The following is a 14,866-nucleotide window of genomic DNA, read 5'->3' as shown; positions in this document are numbered from 1 at the left end:
AAGGTCCCTTCCAACTCAAAACGTTTTCTAGGATTCTGTGATTTTTCTAAGCTTTTTAAAGTCACTTAGAAAAACAGTAGTAAAATCCTTTAAATGTGTAGGAGCAGGGGGAGTTCTTTTGTTTGCTCAGAGTGATAGGTAAGTGTGATATGCAGTGAGAGAAGTGGAACTCAGGGAATGACACAGTAGGAGAGATGTTTCCCCTTAAACTGTGCCATGGAGCTTTGGTTGTGGATCAGTACGTCGTACTTGTCAGGGCTAATAGCAAAGGAAATCTTGACCTTTTGCTGCTGCCTTGTCAGCTCTCCTGTGGTTTTATATGAAACTGAGCTGTGCAGTGGCAGGAACAGCAGTGCCTGGAAAATGTTTTAATGTCTCTGTCTTTTGCTGTCTCTCTGAATGCAGCCTAACGTCGCTTCAGCCGATGGCACTGTGGCGCTGAGCAGTCCTTTGGTGGCCACTCTGGCTGACAGAGGAAGATTTGAGGTCGTGCAAAGGCTGTTTGCCTCATCAAACATTAATCTGGAGATGACAGAGTCTTCTGTAAGAGCTGTAACCATGAAAGAACCGAGATTCTTCCCACTTGTTCTTTATGTTGCACTGTATGGATTTCATGCTTTAGGTGGGAATGTATAGGAGCTGTACTGAGTATTCAGTTTTTGCTGTAGCCTGTTGCTTCTTTTGTAGCTCTGTGATTTTGGTGTGTTTGGGATCAGCAGTAGAGCTGTTCTGTTAGTACTTAAGGCAGCACAGCCAGGAATTAGGTGATCAGGGACTCTGCAGTCTCAGTGGAAAGTACATAAATAAGGGATGAAGGGGAGAAATTAAAAAAGAGAGCCATGGGAGAGAAGCTGAACATAGCTGCTCTGGTAGGTGTCAGATCTGCAGGGCAGTGAAAGCCTGATTGCTTGCATTAATATGCATGGGAGAAAGCAGCTAAGTACAAACTGCTTTTTGTAAGCAAGCAAACAGGCAGACCCTGGAAACCCAGGGTTCTGCAATGCAGCAACTGCTTTTCTCCTTAAGCCTGGGTGTGCAGAATGCCTTCACTCTGGAGCAAGTGCAATGGAGGGCTCTCGAAAGGTACTCGATTAGATTCTCTTAATTATTGTTTGACTTTTATGGATATGAACTGCACACTGCAGGAAATAACAAACCCTCTTTTTCAACCACCAAGACCCACTTCAGGGATTCATACCTCTGTACAGCATTCTATTTTCTGGTATGTTTTTACTTGTGTTAGCAAGTTTCAGCTGCATTCTGAACTTTGGCATGGCAATGCCTTCTTGTGTGTGCACATGAAGGGTCCCTGCTGCACACCACAGAAATCATCCTTTTACCATATGACATTTTCAATGCAGATATTTTGCTTTGCTTGTTTCTTTGACTAACAGAAAAGTATTAGTAAAGCACTGTGTGCTTGAACTATTTTGCCTGTTTTTTCATCATAATCTTTTATAATCATGGATGGTACAGAAATGCAGCAGACATCACTGTAAATGTGGGTTTGGGAACATGTTCCAAGTAGGGGGAGTATCAGTTGAGATGGCTGAGAGACAAACAAGCAGGCACCTGTGTGGGGGTGATCAGTAACCAGGCCCTGCAGCGTAGCTGGTGGGTAGGAGTTCTGCTCACTTTCCTGCTCTATTCCCTCATGGCCTTGAGCAGATTGTCTAAGAAGCCTCTGAAAAGTCTTCAGTTCAGCTTTCCTTGAGGAGATGGACTTTGCAGGAAAGCACCACGGTGCCTCTCCACTGCCTGGGAGCTCAGGGTAGCTCTGCACGCTGGGCTGTGGGTGTTTCTGCAGCTCATCTGTTCAGTGAAGCTGTTCATGGTGCTGCCTGAACTTTGTGATGGTGTAGAAGGAAAGATCCTTGAGGAGCTGAAGCATGGAACTCTGCTTCTGGGAGCTGTGTGTAAGTGGGACAGTTGTCTTTTACCTGTCACTACTAAAAGTCACCTCTGTAATGAGTTTATGAAAACTTTCTATTAAATGCTATAGAAAAAACAATAGAATAACTTACACGTCATTTCCATTGTTTTTCTTTTGGGGACTACATCTTTGACAAACAAGCGACTCCAGGCTGGCCTCACATGGAAAATGCTTTTCAAGCTTAGATGTGATCTTCCCTAGCAAAGGAGGGGGTAAAAGACCCTTAGGGTGCTTCAGAGGAGGCTGAAGCTGGTCTGATGAAGGGTGATTTCACACCCTGATTTAACCTCCCCAAAGTCCTGCTTCCCTTTGCCTTGCCCAGGAGGAAGGTTGGAGAATCCCTACCTTTGCAATGCAGGAGGAGGTCAGCAGCCTTTCAAGGAGTATGTGCTGCCTGCAGAGGCCAGCAGGCTGTGCCTTGCTGCCAGTGCCCAGCACCTGCCTCCTTCCAGCTGCCCAAATCCCTCCCTGGGCTTTGTCCACTGGCCCATTCCAGTGTGGGCCCAGGAGATGGACTCCCTCTGAGCTGCACTGCTCAGAAAATCACGTGCCCAGGTTCAGCAATGACGACATTCCCAGGGTCTCCCTGTGCATGGAGTGGGGATTTGGCACATTCATGAACAGGGAGATAAACAAGACTAACTGAAAAGCTGCTTTTATGTAAGTGGAGCACCAAAATCCAAAGATAAAAGGCAGATTCAAAGACTGGTCCTTGATACCTTACGTGGCTTAAATGCAGACTATGACAAAAAAAAAAATCAGAGAAAAACCCAATTACATTTTTTCAATATTAAATCTTTATTATATACAAAAATATTTTGTTGGGAATTAACAGAATTTCATCATTTGTACATTAACATTTTTATGTTTGGCTGTGTTTGTTGTGAAAATATTAGCTGTGAAAAAGACAAGGTGGGGGAGGGTCTTAGAAAACAAGTCACAATTTAAAAACATCCCACATAGTAGCTGACTTTATCAGTATGAAGTCACAATGCTAACAAGTCCCATATCCTAGGCCTGCTCTACAGTACTGTATTCAAACAATTAAGTACTAAATAATTTCCAGGTTTATATTAAAAAACTCAGCTAATTCAGGTTAAGGTTTTTCTTGTAGGAAGTTTTCAGCTAAAGAAACTATTTTTTACAGGAGAGCAGTTTTGGAAGTTTTACAAATTCAAATCCAAGTTAATTTAATATACTGTAGAAATTAAAAAAAACAAAAAACCACGAAACAGAAAACCATGAGAGCTTCCAACTGGCAAAACCAGTTGTGAGAAAAGCAAGGTAAGGAAATGCCTGGTGACAGAGCACTAATACACATTTAAACCCAAACACAACCAAGATCCTACAGTTCTTAGCCCGGTGTGAGGGTGGAGAGCAGCAACTTTCTTGTGTTTTAAGCCCCACAGGAGCAGTTCCCCTCCCTACACCACAGTGCACAAATGTTACACATGGGCAACACAGGGGGAGTGGGGAAGGGATGCTCAACATGCATTTTCCTAGGGGGAAACAATATATTTAAAGAGTTATCTCCACACATAATTGTGTACAAGACCTAAACCCACAAAAATCAGTCAAAACCTTTTTTTTGCCTGTACAAAGCAGCACTGTTCATTTTGCTTTATGCTATGGATCATGTGAGAAGTCAGGTAACAGAGAGATGGGATTTTTGGAAGAGGCTCTGCTGTACTCAGGTAAATGTTGGCTGCTTGTGGAGTAACCAACAGTTGGCTCAGCCACGGGAACAACCAGAATTGCATGGAAAAGTGTTAGCATGGAGCTACTGACATGAAAAGGAAGAGGCTAAATGGGAGAAAGTGTTTCCAGGACTACTTTAACTCTGTTACCTGACCACTGTCCTAGCAGCAAAAGGAACTCCATACCCAATGAGCAAAAGAAACAGTTCCAAATACCAAGAAAAAAAATTACTTCAAGTGTCACTTATTCTATAAAATATAAATATTGCTGAACACCTGCTAATAAATTCCATTTGTAGGTGAAGCTACATCACAGCCGTCACCAAGCTGGGGTTTGTTTTTAGGCCTGTACCAGTAAATCCCAGCTACAGTACCAGCAAATGAACTGAGAATTCAGCAGCTGACAATGTGACTGTGGAACAGGATCCCACTGCAGAGAACTCAGGTAATTCAGTAGACACTGCCTGAATTGTTTGCAGCATTGACCCCGAAGTTTTATTTATATATGTATATATATGGGTGTTTGTGTGTGTGGGCACAAGCACGCTTTTAATATGATCAGAAGCCAAAGCTGCCTGTAAAATAACCAAAACTGATTATTTTACAAGTGTTTTCTATTTTTATTTTTAGGATCTGTCTTGGGCCTAAAACCAGTAAGTTATACAAGTCCTAAATACTGATGTTTTTGTTAACTACTATTTCCTCTGTAAGACACAAGTTGAGAATCCCAGACAATTTCCACTAGCCTGTTAAACATATGTGAAAACTAAGAAGTACAGGCCAAAAAAAGAAGAAACCCAGGGAAAACAAAAGGAAGGGCCAGGACTTCACTTCAGCACTGTCAGTCACAACAGTCCACCAGAGAAAGTAAATTAAAGTAGCCTTAAGGATAGAACCCCTCTCAGTGGCCCAGGAGAAGTTTTTATTGCAGGGAGAGGAGGGTGCTGGGAGCTGAGGGGTATTTAAGGCAAGAGGCCCAGCAGACTGCGAGTCTTTGATCCAGTACCCACCACACAGACACCAATAAAATCATCTCACCACTTCTGCAAAGTAGCATCATGAATTTTGGCAATAACCATGTGGTACTTGAACTCTTTGGACTTTGGGTGAGGCAGGGAACCCTGCATGAAGCAAAGAGCCTGTACAGATGTGCAGGACATGGGACAGAGCCCAGCTGTTGGTTATCCCAGAGCTGCCCCCACAGGCACAACGGGCAGCGGGGCAGCTGCTGCAGGAGGCACTGTCCATGCACTGGGACACGGCCTCAAGGTTCAGTGGGAGCAGAGAAGCAACAAGCTCCAGGAAGCCTGGCTGGGAAACCATGGGAGAGGTGAAGGGAGTTTATGTTCACAAGATAGGCTCATGTGTAAGCACAGGTAAGAACCCAGTTCCCAATCTCTGGAGCGCTCTGCTTGATCGCTCTCCGCTGGTCCTTGAGCATTGCAGAGGCCCACTGGGCTCAAGGGGGTACCTAGCCAGGGATTTTCTGTGTTTCAAAGAGAAAGAAGCTTCCTATTTCTTAGCTGAATCACCCTCTTCAAAAAACAAACCCAAACCCAGGTGACTTCCTGAGCGCTGAGCTGCAGGCAATTTGTAAGCAAGTCACTTAGGTAGGATTTTAGAAGATGCAGCGAGTAGAGAGGATGAAAGAAAACAACGTCACAGTTTGAGCTCAGCCAAGATGTGACCATTTATATAAACAGAAATTCAAAAGCGATGAGCTGATCTGCCATCCTGCTCCACAAAGCTTTTGTACAACTAAGTACACAGAGCTGCCCTGAGCCGAGAACACGGCACAAGTCACAGATACTGCCTTGGCTATGAACTTGATTTTCCTTGCCTATCTGTGATTCTGCTCCATGTTTATCTTTGTTGCAAAGGTTTGCAGAACATTTTGAAAGACCTTTATAAATCTATGCAAGATGATGTATTCCATTATAATTATCCCACTAAACTTGGACTGCATCTTGATGCAGAACCTAAAGCAGACCTGCTATAACACTTGGAGACAGCAAGGTCATCACCTGGGTACACAATGCACCACAGTATTTACAGGAGAGTTGAGACTGGTGCACACTTAAGTGAATTTTTGGTGAATTCAGGGAAATAACTTACAGGTCTTGGCATACCGACTGTACTTCTATGTATAACTTTTCATTCACGGGGCAACTACAGTGTTTCTTCTATAAGTCTCTATATGTACAGAATTTTACAGCACCTCATGCACTGTCCAAAACAGATAGAAATTACAGATAAATATAGGTTTTTTTTTTAGATTGAAATATCTGTATATTTAGAAAAATATACATTAGTAAACACAATAAACCAGGTAGAGAAGTGTACCAGTTCTAAAGTCTCACATGCAGGTAACATTTCTGGATTAAGTCGTGGTAGCTTAGTAATGTGATAACCAACATGAGCATTTTTTGTTTTACCATCCACATACATATACACAGACAACTATTTGATAATTTACTTTTCCTAAACTACTTAAATATTTATCTTGTGATACATACCACATATCTTAAACATTTAGCAGCATCTTCACCTCGCTCAGACACACCTATTGTACTCTTTAACAGTCAATGTAATGTTTTCCTGTTAGAATCTGGAAAATGAATGTTTAGTACAGAATGAGATAACATGAAATCCCAGTTATTTTAACTCCTCCAAAAAGCTCCAAACAGGTGTTTTATGAAATGTTTTTGCTTGCTCAAAATGAGCCTCTCATAGTGTCTTCTCCCCTAATTGCACAATGTACAACAGCTGATGCAGCACACCCTGGCAGGTAGGGACCGTCACAGCTGTGGACGTGACTGAAACAACACCAGCATTTCAAGAACCTCCAAGAACATTCCTTTTAAAAAATAGTAACTGTTTTTCTCATTCCAGTCATTCTACCAGGTGGGGACAAACTAAGCAAAGTATCTGATGAAAATCTGACTATGCCAAAACCCAAAACTACCACAAAGAAACAAAGCAACCTCCCTCCCCCTCTCACCATTAAACAATCCAATGCGAGCACTCAAGCTTTAACACACAGATGCACAGGGTGTGGTGTTTGGGTTTGGGTTGTTTTCCCCCCCAACCTGGAACACAGACAACCAAATCAGACCTGCAGATACTTCCACACCATCTTTGTGCCAACCCAAGCAAGTCACCTTCTCTTACTGCTTCAGAACTGCACTGCAGAATTGCTCACTGCCATCTACATCATCACCACCACCACCCAAAGCTCAGCCACAATACCCCACCTCCTGACTTAAACCCACAGAGTGAACCTGAAGCAAACATTCAAGCTTTAGGCTTTAGCAAATACGTGACTATTCTGGAGACTGCTAACTAGGGAGACTCTTGACAGTATTCTCCCTGGGATGGAAACAGAATGAGCAGAGAGAAGCTTTCCTGACTACACCTTGGTGGCTGTGTTTCATGTGCTTGGTTCAGTAAATTTACAGAAAAAAGATGAAAATAAGTGATGTCTGCAATATGAAGTACTGAGGTGTGTAAACTGAAGAATCTTCTCATTCATTCATTGGGGAAGAGTGAAGTCAGCCCACTTTTGGCATCAGAAAGAAGGGTATATTTCTAACTCATAATGAGAAGGCATCTTATCTGTCCAGACAGCCTATCTTATTTACAGCATATGGAGGACTCCCATGACACAGTACACAAACACAGTTCAGCCATGTTCAGCACAGTGCCAAAAGCAAACCACTGAAATAGCCAAGCAACAGCCCTGCTGTCATTTGCTGCTACACACCACACTCCATCCACTTCTCAAAGCAGCTTCTGAGCAACAGGATCACAGAACGTGTCTCCTGGGAAAGAAAACTGCAAGTCCCATGCTGGTGCCACAACTGAGAGCTCTGCCAAACTTAAAAAAAAAAAAAAAAACAGAGAAAACACATCCTGGAAAGCATAACAATAAAAAAGCAGTGGTACAAATTTTCCTTAGAGAATTTCATATTCCCTCTGAAAAACATTTTGAAAACTCAGTATTAAGTGCCAGGAAGATCTCCTGTGCTACACACAAGTTTAACTAACATTTTCCACACACACACTGGGATTTCAAGCCTCCTCTGTCCCTCTTCCCCCACAACAACCAACTTTACAGGCTGTGTAAAAACCATCTGTTGCATACGGGTGTTTTGAGGTTTTTTCAAACAGTTTTCTTCTACTGCATCCACTCAACTTTTTCTTTTCCTTTTGAGAGCCACAGGAAGCAATGCTGTTTTACAGTGCCTAAGCCTGTCTTCCTCCAGAAACAGCTCTGAGGAAGATGCCTTTTGATAGCATTCTGGGTCACACTTTGGTGTTGAAAAGGAATCCAGAGCCAGGTGCCTGTCACAAGATGGAAGAGGAATTTAACAGATGACTTCAGTTTAGACACCTAAGCCAGTAGGTGATGGTGAATGTGACTATATACAACAGCTGACAATGTCATATAAAACATGGTCACAAAAAGAGCTCATCTGAGCAACAGGCTGTATTCTCCTTCTGTTCCCATTAATTTACATCAGCTTAAGTTTTGATCAATGAACCTGAACCTAAACTAATATGAATTATATCAATGAGTGTACTGAGGGGAGAATTGTCACTGAAAAGGAAATACACTGTAAACGAAAAAACCTATAAACAACATTGCTTTTTAGCAGTAAGCTTCCAATTCACAAGCTATCTAATGAAAAATGCAATTAAAAACAATGTAAGAAAAAGCACAGAAATGCCATTACACAACACTCAAAATACAGCAGTTGATCACACACAAATATTTAAAAGATAATTTAGAACCCAGCTAGACATCACAGGAAATGAAGCCACAGATCACTACACAAATACAGAACAATGTCCTAAGAAAAGAAAATGTCTTTTTTTTTTCTTTTTTTTAAGCAATGTGTTTTCACAAGTGTGAATAAATAGTCCTAAACATTAAGTGTCACCTACAAGGCTCCACATTATCAGGTTCTCTCTCAAGCTACTTCACCATTATTCAAATTGCACTGAATTACCTTGCCTATGACTTTCTAATGTCAGTACTTCAACTGTAATGGGCTAACAGGTTGGCTCCCAAGAAAGCATAATAAGCAGCTTGCAAGGTATTGCTCTATGTTATTTTAGGAGACAGATAGAAGGGAATCTACACAAAAGTTATCTAAATCAAGAGATATCAAGAACTTTTGAAACATCAGGAATGCACCAACATTAAGCTGAAAGCAGCTGGAGCAATGGACCTGTGTTTTTGTTACTGCTTTGAATATTTAAAATTCTGCTCCCATGAAATTATTATTTTTTGAAGAAGAAAAAAACCTCAAAGAAATTAGTGTTTTTTCCTAATAAGAGCTATAGACTTTTGATCAGTTAAACACTGACATTAACAAATTTTACAAAAATTGTTTCAAGTATCCTTTTTTAATCACAGTGAAAATGTAAGACCAAGATGTAAGTGTTGAAGTGAATGAAAGTTTCTTAGATGAAAAAGGCAAAGATACTAAATCAAAACATAGAAAAATGCTTAAACGCATTTCCTTCATGTGATATGAATAGAAAGGTTATCTGTAAAAAGTTAGAAAAATTAAAATAAATTACATATTTAAGTACACTTTCTCTTCAACATTTTTATAAAAATTCAGAACAGTGTACTTTTGAATATACACAGAGTAAAAATGCACAGGTGCTGTAGGTTATCATCAGTATCTACACGTCACGTTTGCTGCTGCTGACTTTATTTGTTACTGCAGCTCCCTCTGGAGCACTCAGTAGACCCAGCTGATGGGGACCCACTGGGGCTCCAGCCTCAGTCTCTCGATGGCCGTCTGCAGCTTCTCGAAGGCTTTGTCCAGGTTGTCATTTACAATGGTCAGGTCAAAGTAGTGGTTGTACGCTCGCTGGATCCGCGCGCTCTCATCCACTGTTTTTTTCAGATCAGTGTCCTGTGCAAGAGATTTTTAAGGATTAGTGAATCTAAATCTTACTAAAGATTTAAAGATAAGACTTGGCAAATCCTTAGAGATGCAGGAGAAGATCCCTTCAGTACATACTGCAACTGACTATTTAAAGCTAGATACCACCTACATTTTAAAAATAAGGAAAGTTCATTTATAATACATTCACACAGAAATTGAGCTAAAATACATTGAAAGGGCTGAGACAGTTCTGAGTGGTGTCAATAATGCTAAATATGGCAAGCAAATGTTTGCCAACCTTACAATTTTGAAGAAAATCAATAGAAGCATGTGAACTTGGGCTGGTGTGCACAGGGAGTAGTTAATCACTTTGTAAGGGCAACTGATGATCCAACCAGAATAAAATTAATGCTTTAGGAATGACTGGGTCAATCAGTTTTGTAAATATATTTGTGTCCCTTTTATTTCCATAGAAGACATCAAAAACCCCCAAGATTTTAAATTAGGATGAAATGAAAGACAATTTCTAGCAGAATAAAGCTCTAGAATACCTTATGGCTCTTAGAGACAACATTTTAGCCTAGCTCACCTGACATCAGTCCCTCATTTGTAAACTACTACAACATTACTGTAGTCCAGACCTGAGCTGCAAAATATGCAAATTTATATTCCTACATGATGAAGCCTTTATAAAGTGCCTACATTCATTAAAAATTCCTCTCAATTTTTGTGCAACAGCAATTTTTTGGAAGTAGTTATGAGATTTGTCTCCCTTTACAGTAATTATTTCAATATTTTCAAGTCCTTATACTGCTGTCAATATAAAAACCAAAATGAAAAACCAAGTTTGTCAATAGCCTTTCCTTCACAGTGAATGAAGGAAACAAGTAAAGGTATGAACCCAAGAGCCAGACTTTTTGTAATGGAATGGGTTAGGATGCTAGAAATAATACAGCCAGGTCTAACAAGTAAACTGTAATACTTTAAATGAGATTTGTTTTTCATTTGTTCGGGAAGCACAAGAATATGAAATAGCAAATCATACTCCATATACACGTGCAGGGATGCAATGCAAAATCCATAAAAACACATAAATGCATATCTGAAATTTAACAACCCTCTCCATTATTTGTAAGAAGTAATACAGAGCCAAAGATGTCCCTTAGGGAATCAAATATTAGGAAGTGCAGGAAATTATTTTTATACTTGTCTGGATAGTTTAAACCTTGCCTTCCTGTATATGCACCATAAAATTCAGGGTTCATTTGGAGCAGGAAAGAGGGATGACTGAGCATCCACAGAGATACTAGAATGCATAATAACTAGAAGCCATGACTAAAAATTATACAATAATTTAGTGGAAATACTAACACACCCCCCCCCCCCCCCCATTTTATAGCTTTGAGTGCCCTGTCAGCATTTATTCAAGATATTCCTATGAAGCTGCAGCACTATCATTATGAGGCATCAGCAAAACACAGCTTTTTTTCTGTTGGGGACTTGAACTGCTCAATCTGGCTTTTTTTCCTTTGCTCCTGAAGCTGGGAAAGTTCATGCCCACACGGAGTGTTTATGCTTAGCTGCATTGGAGGAATTGTCTTATTTCCCTCTGCTACACATAGTGTCTAAGAAAAGGAGGGAAGATCTAATGAACAAAACATGCCACTTCACTTTATATGACAAATCCAAGGAACAACAGGGAAGTTGTTCAACACTTCTTATTCTGGCAGCTGTCAGCCACTCTCAGTGCAGCACATGATGCTGCAGCAGTGAAAACAAGGACAACCTGCATTCTTGGGGGTTTTTGTGGGTTTTTTGGGGGGGGTTTGTTGGTTAGTGAGATTTGTTTGCCTTTTCCTTTTTTGACACAAGCTGCAATATCTTTCCCAAGCATTATAGATTCCATTTATAAAGCACACACATATTTGACAAACAGGAACAAAAATTTGGGTGGGGAGGGAGATGGGAAAGTCAAGGAAAGACATCTGCATAAAAGAACAATTGCAACCATGAAATATCTACCATTTGCTGCAAATAATCAAAGGTGACAGTTCCCAAAGTACACATTAGAAGTAATTTTTGTAATCAACACTTCTCTGTAAGAGATCTATTTTTAAGAAAGAAGCAATCTCCTTTATACACAGTATTTGATTAACTTCTACTACGTAATCAGCAAAAGTCTTGCCTAACTTTTCTTAAAGACATTTGTTTCAGAACAAATTCCACCTAAAATAAATGATAAAAAATTTTTAAAATATCTAAGAACATCTTGTTCAAAGAAAACTAAATAGGAAATGATCTGCTTACAGTGAGAAGTTTGGTTGTAATTCCAGCATCTACCACAGCCTTGTGCATAGCTCGCAAAGTCTCTAACTCTGGAGCAGCAATAAACACCACATAGGGCATGAATTCTGAAGTCCTCAGTATTTTTAGAGCCTAGATGCAAAGAAAAAGAAAAAAAATTAAAAAACCACCAAAGTCTGAGAGTGACTCACCACATCTGCCCCCTTACTTAAGGGACCCACAAAACTCATCTGTGACGATGGGCAGCAATACATAAGTGAAGATTCTTATTTCTATTTTGGAAATTCCTACATTCCTTTTGAAATGCTCAGCATCATTCTTTCCTTGGCTAAAAGACTATTTATTACTCTGCAAGACTCCTCTTTCATGCAGAATCTAAGTTGGGTATTTTCCATCTTTCTAATCCATTCCAAGTAAGTGCCACAAACACAGGAATCCAGCTGATAATTGTAACCTTGAAATCAGATAAGAAGCCTTCAAATTTGAAGGCATCTCTCTTCACCTCTTCAACATTATAATCCCACACTTGTTATAATAATAACATTATAAATCATATACCTGTGGATTTACATCCAAGATGCAGGTCCTTCCTGTCTGAACAACTTCAAGGATGGAATCAATTTTGGTGCCATAAAGATTTCCTTCATATTCTCCATGCTCTAAGTATCTGCCAGCTTTAATATCCATCTCCATTTCAGCTCGTGACACAAATCTGTACGCTTGCCCATCTTTTTCATCATCCCTTGGCTTCCGTGAAGTAACTAAACAAAAATTAAAAATATAAATGGAATGTTTTCATTTTATATTTGGAATATAAATATGAAACTGGACTGCATATTAAGTAGGGAGACTATAATACACATTGTTATACAGTTGTAATTGCTCCATGTACAGGTTTATTCTTCATTCTAGATAAATTTTAGAACTGAGCACAGCCCCTCCTGTTCCCTTTATTTATATTGTTTCCTATATGGTGCTTACCCACCCCTTTGCCTGTTTCCTTTGCCTACTCCTTTACACTACATAAAATACTCATTCATGCAATCTTTTTAAGTATTCACTTAATAAAATACTTATTTAAGTGACTTGGAAATCAAATGGAAGTTTAACTCTCAAATGTCAAATGTACTTTTGAAAATAGCTGAGCACAACAAGATCTGCCCCATCCCACCCCCAAAACCTTTGCCCTCTGTATTTGTCCTGTTGTTCAGGGTAGAATTACATGGGCTAGCTATAAAGAAAGTTAATTTAAATATCAGAAGCAGCCCAGCCACCATAGCAGAATCTTAGTGGAAGCCAGCTAATGCTGCTTTCCAGGACAACTTCCCTTTTAAAGCAAGGTAAATTCCCTGCAGGAAGATTAAAGCCAGTATTTAAGTAAATCACTATCAGCTATCTTGGGTATTGGCTACACTGTGCAGTACAGACATTACTTAGGCAAAAAAATAAAAATAAGATTTTAAAAAAGTAAAATAAAATACAAGATCATATTATTATTGACTTTGCTGCCTTATCCCCATATTAAGTACCTGCTACTTATATTTAATTAGATTTGAACTCTAGAACATGTTAAACCTAACAGTCAGTGCATCCCTTTGGTAATACTTCTATCATCATTTGGTGCAACTTGTTGAGACAAGTGGAAAGTAATCTTTCCCTTCCAGTAATTCCTATTCACTTCAATCTTATAGAAAACACAAATGCAAAAAACGATCATCTGAAGCTGTTTAGAATACACATATTACTAGAACATCTAGTTTTAGTCAAGATTCTATTGAAAGATTAAAGCTGTAGTGGTTAATACAAGACATTAAAAAGAATCACATATCAGTTTGCAATTAATTTTGGAGAGTAAGCTTTAACATCTTACAGCTAAGAGATGATTTAACAGTTCAGTTATTCACACTGAAGAAAACCACAGCACCACGGGCTGGATCAGAACTCAACACCAAGAACATGCTTCTCCCCTAGAGCACTGGGTCAGCTTAATCCATTTCCCACCTCCCAAAACACATCCTACACAAATCTCTTTATGAATAACCTGGAGAATTTTCTTCTAATCAAAGACCAACTAAGTTTACTGATTCTCCCACTTAAAATCTGAAGGAGAAAAAAAGGTTCTATATAAAATAAACTGGGTATTGCATGTGCATGATTAGCCTATCAGATTGGGGAAAGTTTACTTTTATGTCTTTGAAGAATGTTCAACAACTGTGCTGCATTACTTACATATATTCAAGCATCTATATAGCATTTTAGAGAAATAAGTAATTCTGAAGGCTTTTTTAAAATAGAGTAAGAATTTTAGAAGCAGTAAAAAGCCTCTTACTATTTTGCCAATATAAAATGGAATTCCCAAGAGAAGATTTCTTTTTAAAGGTAACACTGAGAAGTCAACCTTGTTATCAGGCCCATCAACCAATTTTAAGTGCCCTGACCAGTTTTGATGATAGAGATTCACCAAATGAGAGAGAGAGACTGGTTCTCTCATCTCGTACAATTCATCTTTCAGACCTGTCCCTCCTCCTATTATTATCAGATCTATTTCTTGCCCACTGGAAACAGAAGAGAACAGACTGTTTTTGAAATTCTGAAAAGCACATGTCAGGAGAATAATAATGTAGCTAGAGTGGGCTTCCCTGGTCAGCAGCCAAACAGGAGGGAGGAGTTGAAAAAAAAAGGTTAATGAGCAAAGCATCTGAAAGAAAGGCAAGAAAACATGCTTCAGGTAAAATAAGTTTTTTTCTGCTATTTATAGGGGGAAAAATAAAAGATTGTGTGTTAAGGCTAGATATATTAAAATACTGTTATGCAAATCTTGGAGATCACAAACACACACTTCAGTTTTATTGGAAGTTTGCTGCTTTTCCCTACATTTCTAAACTAAAGCAACAATTTATAATGCCTAGTCCACAGGTGGAAAACTAAAAGGTAGACCTGAGAAATCCCACTGGCCGTTCATTACAGAAGGCTACTGGGAACTTAGGGAATGACCTCAGTAATGGATGGTGACTGACACTGAGGAA

At 39.5% G+C, this 14,866-nt stretch overlaps 2 protein-coding genes across 6 annotated transcripts in view; one reads left to right on the top strand and one right to left on the bottom strand.

The window, feature by feature from the left end:
* GSDME (gasdermin E) overlaps positions 1-14,866 on the top strand; it is a 39,912-nt gene that overhangs the window by 23,405 nt on the left and 1,641 nt on the right. For 2 of the 4 annotated variants that reach the window (XM_058045021.1, XM_058045039.1), the window contains one exon: positions 406-2,023. In XM_058045021.1, coding sequence (XP_057901004.1) covers positions 406-636 — 231 coding nt within the window. In that variant the 3' untranslated portion in view covers positions 637-2,023. Of the gene's footprint in view, positions 1-405; positions 2,024-3,929; positions 7,837-14,866 lie in introns of those variants that run through there. The other 2 variants (XR_009115999.1, XR_009115998.1) reach the window with 2 other exon arrangements.
* The window catches only part of PALS2 (protein associated with LIN7 2, MAGUK p55 family member), a 53,685-nt gene continuing 46,661 nt past the window's right edge, over positions 7,843-14,866 (bottom strand). For both annotated transcript variants that reach the window (XM_058045012.1, XM_058045000.1), the window contains exons 10-12: positions 12,399-12,601; positions 11,844-11,972; positions 7,843-9,563 (exon numbers count right to left, since the gene is read on the bottom strand). In XM_058045012.1, the coding sequence (XP_057900995.1) occupies positions 9,387-9,563; positions 11,844-11,972; positions 12,399-12,601 (509 nt within the window). In that variant the 3' untranslated portion in view covers positions 7,843-9,386. The remainder of the gene's footprint in view (positions 9,564-11,843; positions 11,973-12,398; positions 12,602-14,866) is intronic.

Source organism: Melospiza georgiana, chromosome 1 (assembly GCF_028018845.1).
Source record: "Melospiza georgiana isolate bMelGeo1 chromosome 1, bMelGeo1.pri, whole genome shotgun sequence".
In the NCBI taxonomy this organism is placed as follows: domain Eukaryota; kingdom Metazoa; phylum Chordata; class Aves; order Passeriformes; family Passerellidae; genus Melospiza; species Melospiza georgiana.
The sequence above is the reverse complement of the archived record's forward strand: the minus strand, read 5'-3'. Positions and strand labels throughout refer to the sequence as shown.